Source organism: Ammodytes marinus (genome assembly GCF_949987685.1).
Source record: "Ammodytes marinus genome assembly, chromosome: 19".
Lineage (NCBI taxonomy): Eukaryota > Metazoa > Chordata > Actinopteri > Uranoscopiformes > Ammodytidae > Ammodytes > Ammodytes marinus.
In genome coordinates, this window is record NC_137223.1 from 17,839,552 (window position 1) to 17,859,823 (window position 20,272).

The following is a 20,272-nucleotide window of genomic DNA, read 5'->3' on the forward strand; positions in this document are numbered from 1 at the left end:
GCAGGAACCAAAGGCTTGAAGCCGTTAGCAAAATTGTTGCCGAATTATTTTCCATCAATCAACCAAACGACTTTCAGCTCTAGTCTCACTGTAAATTGCATAGTATTATGTGACGTTATGGATTCATATCTTTATATAACTCTAAATTACTTGATTTTAACTGGACGGCAATTTTTAGGGATTTTAAAGAGAAAAACTGACCTCCAGTAGTTCCGTCTTTTCGTACTGTCTTCGGTGCTGGAAGATACACTGGCTGAGGACAGAGTACAGTCTCTCCAGCTGCTCCACACTGTAGCCCTCACTCTTCTTCACCACCATGTCCAGCAGCGCCTGACGGGGAAGCACACACATAACAAAATACATTACAAATAAAGTAAAGGTGTCTTGCTTATAAAAACAACACACGCTATCACTAATAAATATAATAAATGTGTATTGACAAACAATTATAAAACAGACAGGCATTAAGTGCTGAATAACTGGTCACGCAAGAATGCGCTGATGTTGGTGTGTGGAGATGAAGCATTTGGAGGTCAGCTGTATTCAAAAGCAATTACGATCAGAGTGACAGCTAATTAAGGCTAATCGTAATTAGAAGCAAGTTTACATTTCACTGTGACTGTAATTAAAACATTCTGGACAGTCAAAGGCCCTTTCAATTGACCCGTTCCTCGCATCTTACCGAAGCCGAGGTCTGTGTGCGTGTGTATGTGCGACTATTTAAACACCGGGCTCATCAGAATGCATGGATTGAGAGAGAGCAAAGGCACAATAATTACAGTAAGCCTCACTGACACACAAGGCAAACGGAGAAAACCTGGACTGAAACATAGTGTGCGCGTGCGTGAGAGAAACCCCATGTATAAAAAAAAAAAAATGCATGGTAATGTCAAGGTTAATAAGTTGCGGATGTCTGTCAAAGCCTCTCATCACTGAACGCCTGAGAGATAATTACAGTGTGCAAAAGAAAGAAAATACAGTCTGCAAAAAATAAAGGTAAGCATTGTATTAATCGCTGTGCTCCATCTGACAATGATTTGTGCTCCAATGACAGAACCGTTGCCTTGATTAAAGTAAGAGACGGCGGCTTCACGTCAACAAGAACTGCAGTTGAAACTTAATCCCGAGACATGAACAGAAATGTAACCTTGGGAGCAATACTTCACTTTGTAAGGGAAGTTTTTACTCTTTCTAAAAGCACAAACAATCTCTAATGGAGAGTTATGCAAAAGTTAATTTCAAACATAAGCCGAGCTGCCCTTGGGATCCAATCGTTAGTCGTGACTATTAGCATTTGAGCAGTTGCCACAAAGCTATCAACTGAAACTATTGTGAATCATTAGAATTTGATTAACCTCCTTCTTAAAATGTGACAGCGGCAACATTATGGTTAAGGTCACCTGGGTCCACACAATGCCATTCTTATGTGTTGGGATGTATTAGCTTTATAATTGGATGCCAAAGTGTCATTAAGAAGCAGAGACTGTGATTCCAGAGGTTCTCCTAGGACAAATCACCAGGCCAAACACTGGCTACTGTTGCATAACTATTCTTTCATCTACAATGTTGACAGTAAAAGTAATGGGTGACAAGGGAGATTATTATGCCCTGTCAGAGGTCTGTATTCCTTAAGAGTGCTTTCTCTGTTTATAAATGTTTCAGTTGCATCACAGAAACCCATTATAACTTAACCCTGTATAAATAATTCTTCCCCACACAGAGAAAGAGAGAGAGAGAGAGAGAGAGAGAGCGAGAGCGCGAGAGAGAGAGAGAAATGAAAGGTTAGCCATTTAATTCCTAAGGCAGTTGCCAATTATCTAAGGTTTCCCACACTGAATAGTAGAGTTACTTAAATGTACATGCAGTTAATAAAGAGTTGAGTGAAGAAAAGCCTCTTGTGTGTTCCATCTCAGAAAACAAATGTCATGTTCCACACTTTTCCATTTTGATATCCAGTCGGCACTTACTATACTGAACTCAATAGCCTGCATGACTGAGTAGAAAATATACTTCAAGTATTGGCACTCATTTTTAATCTAATCTGGCAGTTTCGGGGTTCACCGGTTATACGCCTGTGACGTAAATAACTTCCACCTGGATAATTTAATATAGGTCCCTTTACAAAGAAAAGTTAAGAACACAAAGAATTTCTCAAATACTCAGAATGCATGTGGATACCCACCCTTTTCTAAATGTTTTTATCTGCTTCCATATATTCAATGATTCAATGCGTTTTGACACATCAACTGTGGTCTAACATCAAGGGAGTTCTCAGATATCACAGGCTTCAACCCAGGCATGAAAACTCAGATAACAGGACCACATAGAGCAAATCCAGGTGAGATGCCAATTTGAACAACACAGGCATAAAAGCTTTAATTAGCATCATTTAAACCCATCTCTCACACGTGTGTAATGATGTAAAAGGCACTGCTCCGACCTTCCTTTCATCCAAACTGCCGCTTGCCTTTCTATTTTTGATTATGCATCCCCTCTTTCTTTAAGTGCATATACTTTGCGGTGCACCATCTCTCCTTTATAGTGCATCTTCTCACCTGCTGCCACAAATTTCAATGTTGCATAAAGGCTCGCCTCTCATACTCTTCAACCCCATTTTTCACAAACACTCCTTTGCTTTCAATGCATTTGTCTTTATATTCTTTCTTTCCTTTTTTTAGCTCCCTCTCTCTTCTTTTCCACAATGTATTCTGCTCTTACCGTCGTAGACTGTGGAGTACACTGCTGCAATCAGCTGGCTGTCTGCTTGATCAGGAGGCCTGTGACAGTGTTGGGGTTGAATTGAGCGAGTGTGTCTTACATGGGCTCAGTGATTGAGTGAGCCCACTGCACACAAAAGGCCAGTAATCCCATGCGTTAAAGACTGCTACTGACATGGACCATTTAACCTCCCCCCGTTCCAATCTTAACTCACATCCCTTTTCTTTACTCACATCTCTATCTATCGCCAATTCTTCTTAGGACCACAAATTGAGCTTAGAGGGCTTGTGATGAATGTGGCTTTAGAGAACAGAGCCGAATAACGGTAGCTGGAGTTCAATTGGTGCCAAAATTGTCAGTGAAAAAGGATTGTATGTAACATAAGGAAAGTCTTTTCTAGAGCTAAACTACAGGATGTATTGTATTTAATTATTTAAAAGCAACACAATGGGTTAATGTTCACCTTTAAAAATGTTTGCAGCAATCTGAATTTACCAAATCAAAATGTTATAATAACTCAAACAAAAACAACCTGAATTCTTATAAACAGTGGAGATACATGTGGAAGAATACAGAGGTGGTTCATGCAACTGGATTCAGGCCAGAGACTGGGTGCTAACTTTCCTCATCACACAGTTTTGCAGCTATTTAAATGACCAGTCATACAATCTACACAGTGCACAGAGACATGACCAATGTTCTGATATTCCTTGAGCCATCCAGGCCAGGTTAAGACCACAGAGACATTAGAACGCCAGCACTAGCTCTAGCTTAAGAGATTTTTCAAACTATTTATGCTGTTCTTTTTTTATGGCAAGGTCATGAATCAGTCAGCATGCATCCTGCGTGTTAGGGAGTACATATTAATGATTATGATATACGTCAAATTCAAATGTGAAATTCAACACCGTTTGTACACTAGGCTAGCTGCTGACACAGTTCACATCACAGCCGTAATGTTGGAATCTCGACCTCTGGCAATCAGCGAAACCTAGGTTTTACACTGGTGTCAAGTTGCTCTTTAAAAATAATTAGCAAAACGTCAAAATGAACTCACCCCCTAGTCTAATAGTCTTCCAAATAAAATAAATAAATTAAAATGCTGTTATGAAATCACAAAATGCTGATGGTAATATCAGTTGAATGCAATAAATAATTTGTGTTCTGAACTAAATGCACTAATATGCCTTAATGTTGCCATGCTACACATTTCGACTTACCATTCTTCTATGCTTTGAGTATACAAAACCATTTCACACAAACAATCTGTAAACAATTATACATGCAGATTGGAGGAAACGAAGAGCTTCCTCTTTGATCACTGAAGGATCACTAGCTGTGCATGTGTGTGTGTGCATGTGTGTGTGTGCCCGTGTGTGTGTGTCTGAAGAGCTACCCTCAGTATTGAGTGAGTGAATATGGTTCCCAGGTAGTCAGGGGAAAAAGAGAAATAGGATTTAAAGCACAAAAGTCCCTGTCACCAGGGACACTATTGAGCCTCCAATATCTGCATCTAAGAGAAAAATTCAAATCCTGCTTCCTGTTTTAGCTAACTTTTTTTTCGGTCTCCAGCACCAGCAAAGGAATGAATTATAAATGATTCTGGTTTGCTTGTTACTATGAATACCATGAATGCCTTTAGTGAGGGCAGAGGGTGGATTTGCGTGGGGGGTGAGGGGGGGATCCATTGGCAGTGGTACATAATGTGGCTTACAGGGCACTTGGTCACACAGGTAATTCAATCTCGATAGTATTATAAGGGTCAGGGACAATCATAACAAATCATATTACCATGGTCACACAGCACATTAAAGTGAAATGCTCATCTCTTTCAGCTGGGCATGTAAAAACCCTGCTGGGGTTACCAACTAGTCTTAAATATGCAGAGGTTGGCCTTGCTTCTAATAGCATATCACTGGAAAACTGCCACCCATCTGATAACTTCTTCCTTTATGGTTATTTTTTCAGTATAAAGGAAGGAAAAATACTCAGTTTCTGGTAAGATCTTGTGTACAAGATCTTTATCAAGCTGCATGAGTATGATTAATCAATAAACTTAATTTTCTTAAGGGTGTTACATGCTTATTTGTGATTTTGATATGTGGCCTGAAAAAGTGTTGAATGTTTTAGTTTTTCTTCTATAAGGATGAATAATAATTAAACACCTCCAGTATTTTAATGTCTACTGACTGTCACCCAAGGTGGCACCATGTTTAAACAGTGACTCATAGACATTATGTAAGGAGCAACATTTGCCCGAACCAGCACATCTGTAACACAGACCCAGACAGAATAAATACATAAAATAAAAAGTAAGTTATAATAATTTAAGAATTAATAAATAAATCTTAAAGGTCAGTAAGGGTGTTTCAAAATAAAGCTTAGAGATTCAGGGACATTTTCGTGGACAGGGTATAAGTTAAACCAGGTCGAGCCATTATCTTGATTCAATTAGGGTTTAATAAGCGGCTTCCCAACACACTTGTGAAATTTAGTTTAGTTTTGACTTTGGACAAGGGAGTTGAGCTTGACCAAATATAGTTAATTATTTTTAACTTGAACACTCAGTACCACCAAGTCAAGTCTATTTTATTTTGTTTGGATGTAATTGCGCCGCTCTGCCATTGTGGCATTTTGTAACTTTGTCAGCAATGTTATTTTAATATTAACAGCTCAGGCCGGATGAACTTCAAATATTAGAGATTAAAATGCATCTCTGTTGGATTGTGCCACGCTGTTCAATCAGTAATTATTGCCACTGATCTTCGCTATTCCCTTCCGTTTGCCACTCAAGGTCAAAGTAAGAATAATGAATAATGTAAGATGTAAAAAATTATGTGTGACCTTTACTATTCTTTTTTCAGTGACGGGTCACGGGGAGAAAAGTTTTGAAGAATAGATATTCTATTCGATAACTGAGAAAAAAAATTGTTTGGTAAACAGACCACAGGAAATAATTTCAATGTTTTATAGATTTAAGACAGCAGAGATCCAATATCAAACGGTGACAGAGCAGGGAACCGTAGCACTGACTTTACACAAATAACCCTAAAGAAATCCACATAACCCTGCTAAATCGCCTGAGAATGTTTTCAAAATAAATGCACTGAAGTCAAAACTAGGGGCAAACAAATTATCATAGAAAAAAAGTAGTATAAGGTCAATGTTATGGGAAGGACTAGCTATCGACCAGCTATCGTTAGACTTGGGTGAACCTCAAGGGAAATAAAGGTTAATCAATCGGATGTCCGATATATACCTAGTGCAACCAGTTTGTGTATGTGTTGGGGAGGGCCGGCTGTTAACCCATTGATGCCGGCTGCTGCGCGACGCAACATTGTATCTCCTGCTGGGTGCTGCATAATTTTCATGGCGCGAGCAGCATAGAATGCACCGTCATTGGTTCAAATACACATGAGGTGGGTTTAGTTGATTTTGTAAGACCACGTGACCAGCCAAATGTTGTGTGGTTTGCCGAAAATCACGTCAATCAAAAATAAATAAATAAATAAATAGATAAATTAAAACAATAAAAAAAATAAGCCGGCTGTGTCGGCGATAGTGTATTACAGAACAGTTAGTGGCGTTCGGTGCGCAGAATCTAGGTCTACTATAGGCTACTGACGAAAATCACACAACACATTGCATCTATTTATTAACAATATTTATGAATTTAGGCTATATTTTGCTGCTCCAACTCAAATCCATTTTAGAAAAATTTGTTGGTTTGTAAGCGCTAAGACAGCATGTTTAAATGAAACCTGTGAACCTTACCTTTTAAATATATTTTATTTAATGTTTATATGTGCTACTAAGGCTTAGATATTCAGGTTTTGGTAGACTTGACAATTCGTACTATTTTTTCAGAAAACCCTCAGGCATTAAGGACATGCATCCTAGATTGCCATAATCATCAATGGGTTAAACAATGAAAGGTGCTGACAAAGCATGTTAGCATTTCAGAATGCGTGCATAATGAAATTATGTTTTCAGAACAAACAAATGTGTACTGCCCAGAAAACTGTATACATAATATAAGGCGCAGCAGCTTTCGTTTAGGCCCTTACTGCTTAAAGCTCTGCATTACATTACTGTCAATACAACATTTAAAGTCAGATGATGAATCTGTAAAAAGATATGTAAACATACGCCTCCCTTTAAATAAAATAACAAACACAGTATTTGCTTTGATTAGTTATTGAAAAAAAGAGACACTAACTGACCATAGGGTAAGGTCTGTATACTATTGTTTCTAGTAATTCACCCAAAGCTCTGTTGCTTTTAGAAAATGTGCCCCTGACTGGAACGTAACAACTACCTAGCCTATTCTAATATAGTATCATATCCCCGCAACAGCATGTTTCCATCTATCTAAATGCTCTACAGCAGTGGTTTTCAAACTGTGGGGCGCGCCCCCTAGGAGTTATGGCAGGGGGGACACGGATGAATATGTGAAAAAAAAATATATATATATTTTTTTTTTTTTTTTTTTTTTCACATATAGGGGAAGGTGGGGTGATTTGTGCATTTTGGAAGTTGCAAAACCCCTTGTTTCTAGAAAACCGTGGAAGAAATTGGAAATGTGACCACATATTTAAGAAGAGCCATCCATTTGACTCATCCTGTAAAGAAGGGAGACACAAGGAATAAGATATAAGCACATTTAAGCTCAAAAAAGTTTTGCCTTTCAAAGTAAAATTTCCATGATCAAGGTTTTTTGATTATTGTGTCTGAACAATTATAGACACGTTTGAAAACATTTGACACATGTTTTAGTGCTTTGGTATGCTATACTTTGAGTCTATATAGTTAGCACAATGTCAACCCTAAATTGCTGCATCATGCCTATTATCCAAAATTCTGGGGATGGGGTGATTTGTGCGCAAGGGCCTGGGTGAGTTATAAGTAAGTAAGTAAGTAAAATGTATTTATAAAAGCACATTTATGACAGTTTGCACTGTCCAAAGTGCTGTACATAGTGCATTCAGTAGGTAAACAATGAAGGTAAAATAACAATAACCAAAATAAAAGACGTAAAGCCCATACATCCACATAAACACAGATAGTAGTGCAGAGGTAAGTAAGTAGTGCAGAGGTTAATGGGGAGGAAACACCAGGGTGTACATATGGGTTTTGAGCCTTGATTTAAAGGCAGAAATGTAGGGGGAATCACATTTGTCAGGTGGCAGTTGGTTCCACAAGCACGGAGCAACTAGTGCAAAGTACATTTCTGAGAGTTGTGCCAGTGGCATGGCTGTATACGCTGGTCACCAAAAGAAAGTGATTGTCTACAGTAGCTCAGAAGAGGGTGACATCTCAATTCCACTTAACGACACCACTGATGAGAGTTCAGATGGCCAGAAAGATGATGATGGTGACTTTGTCATTGTGACACAATGACGCACAAATCACCCCACGTAGTGGGGTGATTTGTGCGACAAGACAACTTTTTTTCCGAAAGCTATATTTCTTAAACAGTTTATTCCAGATCCAAAGTTTTTATTGCCAGGGATGCACAACATCCTGAAATATATGTACATATTTGAGTTGGAGACATAACTGTCAAGGCCTGACTTTAAAATCACTTTGAGTAAAAAGTTGCACAAATCACCCCACCTTCCCCTACATATATATTTAAGTTTGTGTTTTTGATATTAACATCATATTAAGCAAATGTAAGTTATCATACAAAAAAGGAATACAATGTTTTGGTCTAGAATAGGTAATAGTTTAATAATTGAATCAGATCATCTGGGAGATAATCCGAGGTTAACTGATCACGTCACGTTCATGACCTAGCACAGTATGTATTGAGTTAATTTAAAAACATTTGGAAATGGGGCTGCCTTCAGTTGCCCATGCACTGTGTATAGTCTATAGCCTATTTCAGCTTTGTCTGTGGAAATAAAGATAGCTGGACAAGAGTTCTTCTACTTCGTTCCTCTCACTGCATTTAAATGCATTCACTATATTACAGAGAAATATGTCTTGTTAAAGAAAAAGAGCACCAAATTAATATTTTTATGGAAAATCCATGTGTCTTTCTTCAATAGCTTCTAATTCATCCGACCCAGCGTCTCCAAATGATTTGTTCTCACAAAATTCCTCAGATTTAGCCTCTTAATCTTCCTCTCAAAGTGCACCAGATTCATGCATTTCACTTTAAAAGGGTAAAAAAAAATCTCCCGGTGGGGCATACCCCTGGACCCCCCTAGGAGAGTCTGGTTCTCCGCTGGCTACTATTTTCACCCAGCAGGACATTGGAGGCACTGGGTGTGTGAATGACATTTAACAATAGTCAATAATTTGGGTAATGTCTCAAATTCTTTAAAACGCACAAAGATGTTTAGAATGTTTCAAAAATATGTTTAAAATATAATTAATTAAGATCTTTCAAAACACACAGGGGTTTAGATTTATTTTTTTTGTTCTCTGAGGGGGGGCTCACTCTCTCACACTTTGAAAACCCCTGGTCTACAGCGTTGTTGCCTCCATTGGTGTGAAAGCAGAGCCAAATGTTCTTGTACTGTGTAACTAATCATTAGTACAAGCCTCTTGTTTATACAAGCCATGGACTGAGTGGGATGCATCAGGCGTTAGTGCTGCAAAAGGGCACACTAAATTACCCGAAAGGCTTGGCAACTTGGCTTGCGCAAACTACTACAAAATATGAGGAAAATATAAGCAACCAGTTTGTTTATGTTGTGTGAGCTATTGACACTCCTGGTGCTCACATGCATGGCCAGGAGGCATAGCAATGTGAGTGTGCAATTACATGCAAATAGCCGAACTGTCAACGCCATCAGTGGGATTGAATGAGAATAAAAGAAGCACTTTAAAATGCTATCTTTTTTATTGACAATAAAATGCTGGTCCGGCACTAGTATTAAGATGTTCTTTTTTTCAACAGACAGGTATCAGGGCTGCTTTGCTTGAGGGCCCCCCACTGTTATTAATACTAAAAATGAAAGGAGAAGAAAATGAAATAGGGCCATTTCTGTCAACTGGCTTCTCTAAAACAGGACATCCTGACATTCAGTAATAGCTAACCATCACACCAAAAGACTACAGTTTTCGAGCAACTAGAAACCCTAGCTTTTTCTAGGCAGCTGCTAAAGATAACAGCATTTTACATAAATTGTGTGTTCTCTGTACGATGGAAGGGGAAAATGCTGTGCCGGATTGGATTTCTTGTTACTGAATTCTCATCTGCAAATCGCCAGCACTGCTTCTTTCAGTCCATTTATTGACAAGTGTCCTATTATTGATGAAAGAAAACAGCTGACTAGAAGAGAGAGATTGGAGTGAGCGAAACAAGCCTCAGGGTCTTTTTAGTCATGCTGAGGAATTTATTTTGATACAGAATACATCACACGTCATAATAACAAAACTGGATTTTACTTCTAATCGGAGCAAATAACTGTGCCATGGCCGTGAAAGACAGAATGCAAATACTGAAATAGTACCGGTGTGGCTGTCCTACAGGCATAAGGTATATGAGCAAACTCATAACACTCTGAGGGTATTTAATTCCAGAGAGATTTTGAAGCCTCTTCCGTCTAGTTAAAAGTCCAAAATAATGAGCGCTCTACAATCAATGACTACGACTGAAGGAAGAGAGAAGGAACACTACACGACTCACCGAGGGTCCAAAGACCCAGCAGGCAGAATGCCAGTCCCAGCCCTGGCAGCAAATATCTGCTTAAATGGTGACTCTCATCCTGCACACCGGATATTCAATTTGTTCCTTAAGCCGGGGATGAAAAAGCAATTATTCACAGTCCCCTCTTTTCACGATCTGTTTCTTTTAGATATCTTCCTTCTTCCCCCCAACTAGCAAATACACCTCCAGATTAGTTCTGTGTTTGGCTGCTCATAAGGGCAGTCAGTTGAAGCACTAATACCAGGCCAACTTTAAAAGCATGTCAGTAAGTTGGAAAAGGGGATGGAGTCAGTTTGAAAAAAAAAAATGGATGAGTCACCCACCCTCCCCATCACTCTGAGGGGTCATGGGTAAAAGCCACTAGATAATGGCTTGATAGCTGGATGTCACTTTGGAGCATGGAGCAAAGTAGGAATTGCATGTCAGGAGAGAGCGCCCTAAAACCCAGCACCCCCCACCCAGACAGTGAGAAGTGCTGTCAGGGGAACCCACTGAGCCGAGGTTCCAATTTGTGCTTGGGGTATTAGGTGGGACACTAGCGTGACTGCAAAGTTAAGCAGAGCTGCTTCATATGCTCTCTGTTACTTGGAACATATCCTGGGACAAGTTGGCGGATTTAGTAAAGCAGAGAGAAGCTCATGTTTGAGTCATAACATTGTCAGTTTCAAACGTTGCAGGAACAACACCTGTTCATTGAGAGGTATGAAAATGCTCTGCCACTGTAATTGGATCCCTCCATGTTAGGATAGCAAGGATACCAAATTGATTGCTGAAAGATGAAAAGGGTAGAGATACAGGGGCATGACCATATGTGTGTATGGAAAGGAGGGATAAGCCTTACCCATCTGAGAAGGGCAGTGTGACAACATCAGCTCCACACTGGAGGAAGCTTAAGGCCCCGTCACACATGATTGAGTTTCTCCATCCTCCATACCTCAAGCTTTATTTCACAAAACATTTCAATTTACTGTGTGTGCTGCATTCTAGGACCCATTCAAACAACGGTCCGGAAGACTTCTAATTATCCACACAGACCAATTATGTTCTTTCAATAGTTTCCAAACATAGAGACGGTAAGAGGGCAGAGGTGTGGATAAATGTCAGTTGCCCATGGATTCTTAAATGGGCACAATAGAGTTTTGTGACAGGGAATGCATGAAAGAAAATGGAAGAGTCTAGCTAATGCTAACCACTGGAAAAAAAACATTACCCACACTGCAAACCAATTCAAACCAGCACCCATATGAATTAAATTAAGACATTAACAAAAACATATTGGATCATAGCCCCACTTTTACATTATCACAGTCCAAAGTTGCAAAATGAGACGGTTGACGGCTGTTCCAACAAATACTGAAAGTCTACAATACATTTTAAAATGTTCTCATTTACTTGTGAGATGTGGGGCTGTTTATTATTGAAGAACAATATCAAGTTTTTGCCTATACCTACTTGTAACTTACATGTCTTGTGTCTCCAAGATTATTTGTAGCTACATAATACATTATTTGAATGTTCTGCAACATGTCAACACTGATTCATAACTACTGAAATGATTGAATCCATAAAGTGATCACGATCATAGTAAATTACCTTAGACATTTGGTTCCACATGTTATCCTCCTGTTAACAGACCATTGCTTGGTCACACAGTACCTGTTAAATCTCCTAATCGCAGTCAGTGCACAATGCCAAATCATCACCAGCTGTTACATCCTTCATGGTCTGAATAAGAATGATGACCGTGTAGAATCAAGAAACATGGCTATGGGGCACAAACTGGGGCTTTTCAAAGCTACAATGTTGATGGGTTGTAAATGGCTGAGATAATCTTTTAGCACTAGAGTAGAGATGAGGATTGTTTTTCCTCAACCTGGTTCAGTAAGAGTAAAGGCCAGGACACACCAATCCGATAATCGCCGTCGTCAAAAAAAAAAGACGAATCTGTTTGGTGTGTCCCGTGACGTCGGCCGACGTAGAGGTCGTCGGGCTTGTTTTGAGCCTGTCGGCCGCCGATTGTCTTTCATTTGGAGCAATTTGATTGGTGGAGGGCTAGCGAATCAGTGAAGCCCGGAAGTGAGGCGGGTAGCACAAACAGCTAACAACAGCTAGCCATCGTTTTAATGTGTTTGTTCGTTTCGTTTTGCGAGTACTCACATGCATCAACCCTTGTTGACTGCTCGACACCATGCTCGACACTCTCTGCTAAAAATTGTGCTCTTATGGTCCATAAATATAAATACGTATTTCTATCTATGTTTATGCTCTAGAGAGCTGTCCCATCATTTCCGGCTTTCGTATTTTTTCGGGCCACAATACAGATTAGCGCCGCCTGCTGTTGTGGAGACATTACAAGCGCAGGACGTACGGAAAATAAGCAGTCGTCTCGGTGTGTTTTTGGGCCGCGACGGAAAGACTGGAGCTTCCTGAAACGGCGACTCCAGTTTTTGAGTATTCGGAACGTGTCGGACTGGTGTGTCCTGGCCTTAAAAGCGATCCCCATGCAGGTGGTGTCAAGCTTGTATTTCTGGGTGGATTTACAATCATAAGCTCTGCCAAAAATAAAACTGAAAAGACAGTAGATAGGTGAACAAAAGTCAGCATAAAAGCAAACACCAATTTAAAAGGTAATGTGTATATAAATTGACACCCATCACACTAAGTCAAAAGTCACAGTTTTCAGATTAAAGACTGCACTTTGAGCAACAAACTTCCACTTCACTGTGCCACAGTCCTGCCATAGGATAAAGGGTTAACATGAAATATACATCAGGGTTCGTACAGCTTTTTAAGAGTAAAATTCAAGCACTTTTCCAGCACTTTCAAGATACAATGTCAACTTTTTCAAGGAAGCCGAAGCTTTAAATATATACAGTATATAAATACATTCTTATGATTTCATACATTGCCTTATCTGTAAAATGGGAGTGTTCATAATATAATGTGTATGGACAATCACCAAATTGCAGTATGGCCCTAAGGAGACCTTTATCAGTTTAGTTCATATGCCAAAAATGACCATCTATCAGGTTAATAACAACATGACTATACTTGAGCAATATCACATGAGATGGAGCATATTGTCACTCTATATCAGTGCTGCTGCAGTGTCCTCTCTCCCAGCCAATTATTTTTGCTAGTGTCCTGCAAGTTTACATATTGTTTATAATAAATCAGAAATAAAGACAATTGGAAAATGTGATAAAACATCAAAAATCTTATCAAAATAAACTAATTCATGAATTGCAAAGTCGTAGGACAAGTTTTAAGTAAACATTGGGTGTGGACACATTAGAAGTGGAGGTCTGGGGGTCCCCCCCAAAAATCTTTGAGCATTAAACACTTAATTTCCTGCATTCTGGTGAATTTTTATGAAGCAATGTGTGCCTTTTCTGCATTCATTTTAATGAAAAAAAGGAGAACATTCACGGTTCCGCTGACACAAATTTAATTGAATAGCCTACAATGCATGTGTAGTGCTTTCAAATATCTCCTGTAGCCTATTGTTAAAACATTTGGTTAAACTGTAATAAAGGTAATTATTCTATATCATGTCTACTATTGAGGGTTGAGTGGCTGGTGGTATTTTACTAGCAGCATTAGGCTTTATTCAAAGAAGAAAACAAGTAGGGAACAGTTCAACACCAATGCAAACCAACCTACTAAAATAAAAACATCTGGGGACCAACCCAGATATTTTATTTTAGTAGGCTCCCTCCTCTATGCTACCTTAATTTGTGTTATGAAAAGTGCTATAAATGTGCAATACATAGGATACAGTTAATTACACAGAAGAATAAAAGCATTTTTATTGGCGGATGAGCCATTAATAACTTTGCAAACCTAATTTTCAAACAAATGTACCAAAAACAATGTACAAAACGATCCAAAGAACTTCTGAATTTACTAGAGTGAAATTGAAGCGTTAATATGTTTGATGCATGCGCGATTGCGCGCTCACCGGCCGGCGGGGACACAATTCTTATCAGCGGAAACTTGGCACGCTATCAACACACATAGAGAAGGTGCAGGGAGGGGGCTCGCCTCACGCTTCGAATGCACAGTGCACATCAAAGTATAACGTTAATGCGCGTTCAGAAAGAGGAAGTCACGGCACTCATGTCTGTTAAGCCCGTATCTCACTGGGCTGCGACTGTTTGCGACAAGTTGGAGACTGCAGTCGCGAGGGAGTCTCTAAACTGTCTCCAAACGTTCGCGGAGGTCTCAATTTCCTCGCATGAGTGTAACATCACGTTACAATGAAGTAACCCCCAAGCTTACGTTATCTAGCTAACAACATGAATTTGGAGCAATACATTATTGAAAACTAGCTGGTCAGCTAATTGCTAACGGTGTTGAGCATCAATTTAGCATGCTATTTATTTGTATCAACAAGTCAATTACACATACAAACTCGGGATTTGGTGTAACTTGCAAAGAAGAACATGATTGAACAGTCAACCAGAGTGACATAGTCCGATACGTTTTAACAAAAAAAAATTCTCAACTGATTTACCTTTGGCAGGAACTCTAAGTGCCGATTCCCCCATTGTGTACAGCTGGAGGTACTTTAAGCAGACCGTACAGTAGCCTATGCCTGTCGGTTATTAGGGCCTCGTCATAACCAAATGGAAACGGATATCTGATATGGAAGTATCGGGAGCAATAGGTCCATGAGCAGCGACTCGTGGTTCTGGATAATTCCTGGAGCGATCGCCAGGTGTGGCGCGTGTCCCAGGAAAGAAAACACGGGGAGCAACTGCACTCGTGCATACAAGACGGCGGCGAAGAAAACATTGCGACAGATTTTTTTTTTAATTTACAGAATAAAAAAATGAAAGAATTTGATGAATTACGACACTGGTCAATAAAGAGAAAATCCAGCATTTTCCAGCACAGTGTTCAGATTTCAAGCACATTTCAAACCTTGAAAACACTCGATTGAAAATCAAGCATTTTCCAGACTTTCAAGCATCTGTACGAACCCTGATACATTCCACTTAAGTTAAGCTAGACAGAGTTGACCCCATAAATGACTTAAAAGTACCCCAAAATGTCTACAAAACACATTTTCTTTATATTTTCTTTATCTTCATCAGGTCCCAAACATTGTATTTTAATTGATCATCTCTTTTTGGATATTTAATTCTTCCAATCACTTGCAATGATGGCTCTATTCTATTGTATGACAGTGAGCCAGCATGTGCAATACCAAGAGCCTGACACTAGAGCAGATAAACATAATACAGAAATATTTCTTATTTAACTATTTACACCTGTGCTCACTTTAGTTTAAATTCTGTACTGAAAACGTGCCAAATCATGAGCGCCGAACCATAGCGGCCTTCAGACCGAGAAGTTCAAGAACCTGATACACCACCAATGGACAAAAAAAGGGAATCATAGAAACACTTACCATGAGTCGCTGGTGGTCAACCACTACTGGGGGACGGGGAGGGACTGGTTGCGGCTCTTCCTCGGCCCTCTCAGCAGCTCCCTTCAGCTGCTCCGACAGGCTCTTCTTGCACCTCCCGGATGTGGAACCCCCTGATGAATGGATTATTGATGGAACAAGGGTTAACAATGAGGATTATGAAGAATGAATGCAATGTGAGAGCAATCACAAACAAGCAAAAAGGAGTACGGGGGAGCTAACTGTAAGACCATTTTTTTTTTGTCATGGAGAATAAAATAAATCAAACTGCCATTGCCAGGAGATTAATACAATACTCCAGCACACAATATGTGAAGAAAATTATGTGAAGCTACTGAGCGCACAATATTTCACATCTGGCCTCTTTCGTGTCCATTTATAACAGTGCTCAAGAAAACGCTTTGATGGAGACAAAAGGCCTGGCTCAGCTTGTAATGAGTGCGGGGGCAGAGAAGCTGAGTTGTCTGTTGTTTGAGGAGCCACTGTGTGTTTGTGTGCTGTCAGTCTGATAGTGTCATGAGCTTCTCCATATTCTAGCAGCACCATTACCTCAGCCATACTCACCACAAGCCGAACCACAGGTCCATAAACAAACACAAACTTAGTGGCTTATCTTTGACTCAAATACTGCTCACCAACAGAAAGAGAATAATGGCGACATGTCAGAGTCAGAAATGGGGGGAGGGGAGGGGGGAATATTCAGTCAACATTGTTAATCTTTTAAAAGACAAAAACATTTCAGGATACATTTTGTGAAGGCACATATAATTTCAAGCCCCTGGAGTTTCTCCATTAAAATATACTGCCTGCTACAACGGGCATTCTTTATAGGACTGCTGCATTATTCATGCCCTCTCGATTTTAAAGCTAAACTAAGTGTAAATCAGAAGAGCTGGATGGTAATTAAAAATAATTATGTATAATCATTATTGAGCAGTGGGCAAAGAACTGACTGAATGTGTAAAAATGAACTTGGACTTTTCTCTTTTCAATAAAAGGTTCAATTCAAACTCAGAGAATCAACTATTAAAAAAAGGAAAAAATACAAACAAAAACCCAACATATCAAGCTGACTGATAGCCTGTCCAATTATTTGCGAATGTGACAGACAACAAAAATTATGTGTAATACACCATGTATCCAGCATTTAGCTGTTTAGGCAACTCTCACTCCCAGGTAAAAATATTGTAAATGGAAATAGAGAAAATAGTGCTTATGAAGCTGTATATTTTTTCTTAAGTCTAGCTTTATACCTTCTTGATCTTGATCTTCCTGAACATGTTCTGTCAATGCACTCCCGTCCTGGGGAGGGTGCTCCTGAGTTGGTTCGCTCTCATTGTTGTCTTTGTGCTCATCCTGTTCTGGGTCAGTGGAGCCCTCGACTGTGCTTTGACTCTGAGGGGTCCTTTTTTCAGGGTCAATGCTGCTCTGGTGGCTCTGGGAGTCCACGCTGTCCATTGACTCGTTTCCATTCACACACGTTTCCATTTGTGACACCAGGACATCCTCTGTTTGCTTAGGCTGGGCCTCGGCATCTGAAGACACAGACATTTCAATCAAAGGCTGGACGCCATCCATCTTGGCTGGGCTATCCCCGTCTCCTTCCTTGGGCTGAGAACCGCCACCTGGGCAATGCATATCGGTGTGTTGCTCAGTGATCTTAGAATCTGCCTCTTTGGCTTCCTCCTCCTTAGGTGTTGATTCTTCTGTTGCTTGGCTGGCATCTGGAGGTTCAGCACTGGCTTGGACAGGAGGCTCGTTGGAGCTTTCCTCCTCTGTGGATGGGACATGGGGATGGTGGCCGTTGGCCCGGGGACCCGGGGTATCGCATGACGATTCCTCGTCCTGCGTCAAACATGAGTCACTTGGCCCCGTAGCTTCCACTTCTGCCTCGCCCTCCTCCCCCTCTTCCTCCTCCTCCTCCTCCTCTTCTGTTTCCTTCTTGTAGTTCTTCTTCTTACGGATGATGCCCCGCCCCCAAGATGGCCGCCGCCGAACCTTCCGCTTTATATGATCTATGATGGAGAGAGAGAAAAAGAAAGATAAGGATGAAAACGTATTGATTCCAACAAGCGTAATATATTTACCTTTCAGAATAAAATAAATCACAACAATGGCCGACCATACAGATATTCAGTTGATTCCTCATGTTCAGATAATTTTTATGCTGTTTCAAGGGAATGGATTTATTTACATTTGCAGAGCCTGCAGTTAGTTTACAAAACATATTTACTTTCAATCATAAACTAAAACAAAATTATTTTGAGGGACCTGAAAGGAAACTTAAGGCTAGAATAAGTGTGTGTAAACAAAACTGTGGGACCTGCTGCTGTAGCAACAGGGAAACAGTATACTGTTAGCTTTCTAAATTCAAACAGTGTTCCAGGAATCCAGTTTTCCAGTGAGAAAAGTTTGTTTATTCAGTTATGAGAATATACCTTAAAGAGATCCTATTATACTACTTTTCTGGTCTTCATTTCTTGTTAAACACTGCTATAGAGCAACCTGACACGAATCACATCACAAAAAAATATGTAGATTTTCGGGACACTCTTCCTCTTACCCTAGCAAGCACAGCAGTCTCTCTCTACACACTGCTTTGAGCTTCTCCGCCCCTCCCCCCCTGCCCCCCTGCTGCAAACCCCACTCCGTTGTGATTGGTTACCTTCCTTCCTGCAGCGGGAAATTATAAGGAAGGTGGGGGCATGCAGCCGGAGCTTGCCTGAGCGGCAGCATTACCATATATGGAAACATGACAGAAACGACCCCAGCGTGACAGACACAACCCGGAAATTTGAACAAGTTCGGCTCGACCGGCTGCCATAGTTTTTAGTGCTCTGCATAGCCACCCCAGACGGTCAGCAGGGAATATGTCAAAATGCATGTACGTAATAACTTGATACTCTAGTATGGTTAAACATGACTATAAATCATTATAACAACGTTTATAGGTCATAAAAGTCGAAAAGTATCATAGGTCCTCTTTAAAGATCTCCTATTATACTACTTTTCTGGTCTTATTTTCTTGTTAAAAACTGCTATAGAGCAACCTGACACGAATCACATCACAAAAAACCATGTAGATTTCGGGACACTCTTCCTCTCACCCTAGCGCGCACAGCAGTAACTCTCCACACTCGGCTTTGTGCTTCTCCGCCCCCTCCTGCAAACCCCACTCCGTTGTGATTGGTTACCTTCCTTCCGGAACAATTTCAGCAGCGCGCGGGCAGATTTGAGAGCAGGAAGGTGGGGGCATGGCCGGAGCTTGCCTGAGCAGCACGTTACCATACATGGAAAAATCCGGAATCGTGACGACACGATGGCAGGAAATTTGAACCGATTTGAACACGTGATTTCTCGACCGGCTGCCCTAGCGCTCTGCACAGCCACCCCAGACGGTCAGCAGGGAATACGTCTAAATGCATGTATGTAATTATTTGATACGCTAGTATGGTTAAACATGACTAAATCATTATAACAACGTTTATAGGTCATAAAAGTTGAAAAGTATAATAGGTCCACTTTAAAGCTTATATAATAAACAATCCTAAATCACTATCATAGTGTTGCTTGAAAGATGATTGTACTACAATCTTGACCATTTGGTCTTACTCAAAGAACAACAGGCAGTGGGTCATGGATGATGGACATTAATGACAACATATGGTGCTTGGAGTTTATAGAGAAAAGGTAGTGAAACCTCAAGACATTTGCCTTCATTTACTGCTTTCTCCAAGTAGACACAGAGGCCAACACAGAAAGAGGGCAAAAGGGACCACCGCAAATGTCCTAGAGACAAGCATTTGAACATGACTGAGTGGCATTACCATGACCCATCAGTAAGCACTCCCTAACCCATAAGAAAGTCCTTTGGGTTATTGGCGCCAGACAGCTTTCACATTTTAAATTCATCTATCGAGTCACATCAGACAGCTTTTGACACTGCACAATTCAGAGCAACTGCAGAATGGAGACAGACATCCCCTCATAAAACAACTATTTCAAAGGGGAAATCGAAGAGATAACTTAAATGAGCACAGACCAGGGGCCGTATTCACAAAACATTTTAAGGCTAAGAGTAGGTCCTAACGTGCATATTTAGGAGTGACTCTCAAAAATAAGGGGCGTTTCACTCCTAATTTTAGGACTCCTAACTTTTTAAGATAAGTGTAATTCACAAAGCATTTTAGCGCTAAAACTAGCTCTTAAATCTATGAAAAGCTAGGAGTCCTCGAGAGGACTCCTAAGTCACTAAGAGTAAATCACAGACACTCATTTGATGGCATTTTGGAGAGATTTAATGCTAGTGAGCTTTACAAAAGGTAGCCTACCTTAATAGCTGTAAGGGTTTACTGATCTTAGTAAAGCTATGTTTAGAAAGTATAGACACATTTATATTTATTATATTTATATAAACAATGATTTGTTAAGTTCCTTTTCCTGCAGTTGCTTTGGGT

At 40.1% G+C, this 20,272-nt stretch overlaps 1 protein-coding gene across 3 annotated transcripts in view; it reads right to left on the reverse strand.

Annotated features, from left to right (window-relative positions):
• The window catches only part of atad2b (ATPase family AAA domain containing 2B), a 72,982-nt gene that overhangs the window by 8,234 nt on the left and 44,476 nt on the right, over positions 1-20,272 (reverse strand). For all 3 annotated transcript variants that reach the window (XM_080047875.1, XM_080047876.1, XM_080047874.1), the window contains exons 25-27: positions 17,069-17,830; positions 15,798-15,928; positions 202-330 (exon numbers count right to left, since the gene is read on the reverse strand). In XM_080047875.1, coding sequence (XP_079904001.1) covers positions 202-330; positions 15,798-15,928; positions 17,069-17,830 — 1,022 coding nt within the window. The remainder of the gene's footprint in view (positions 1-201; positions 331-15,797; positions 15,929-17,068; positions 17,831-20,272) is intronic.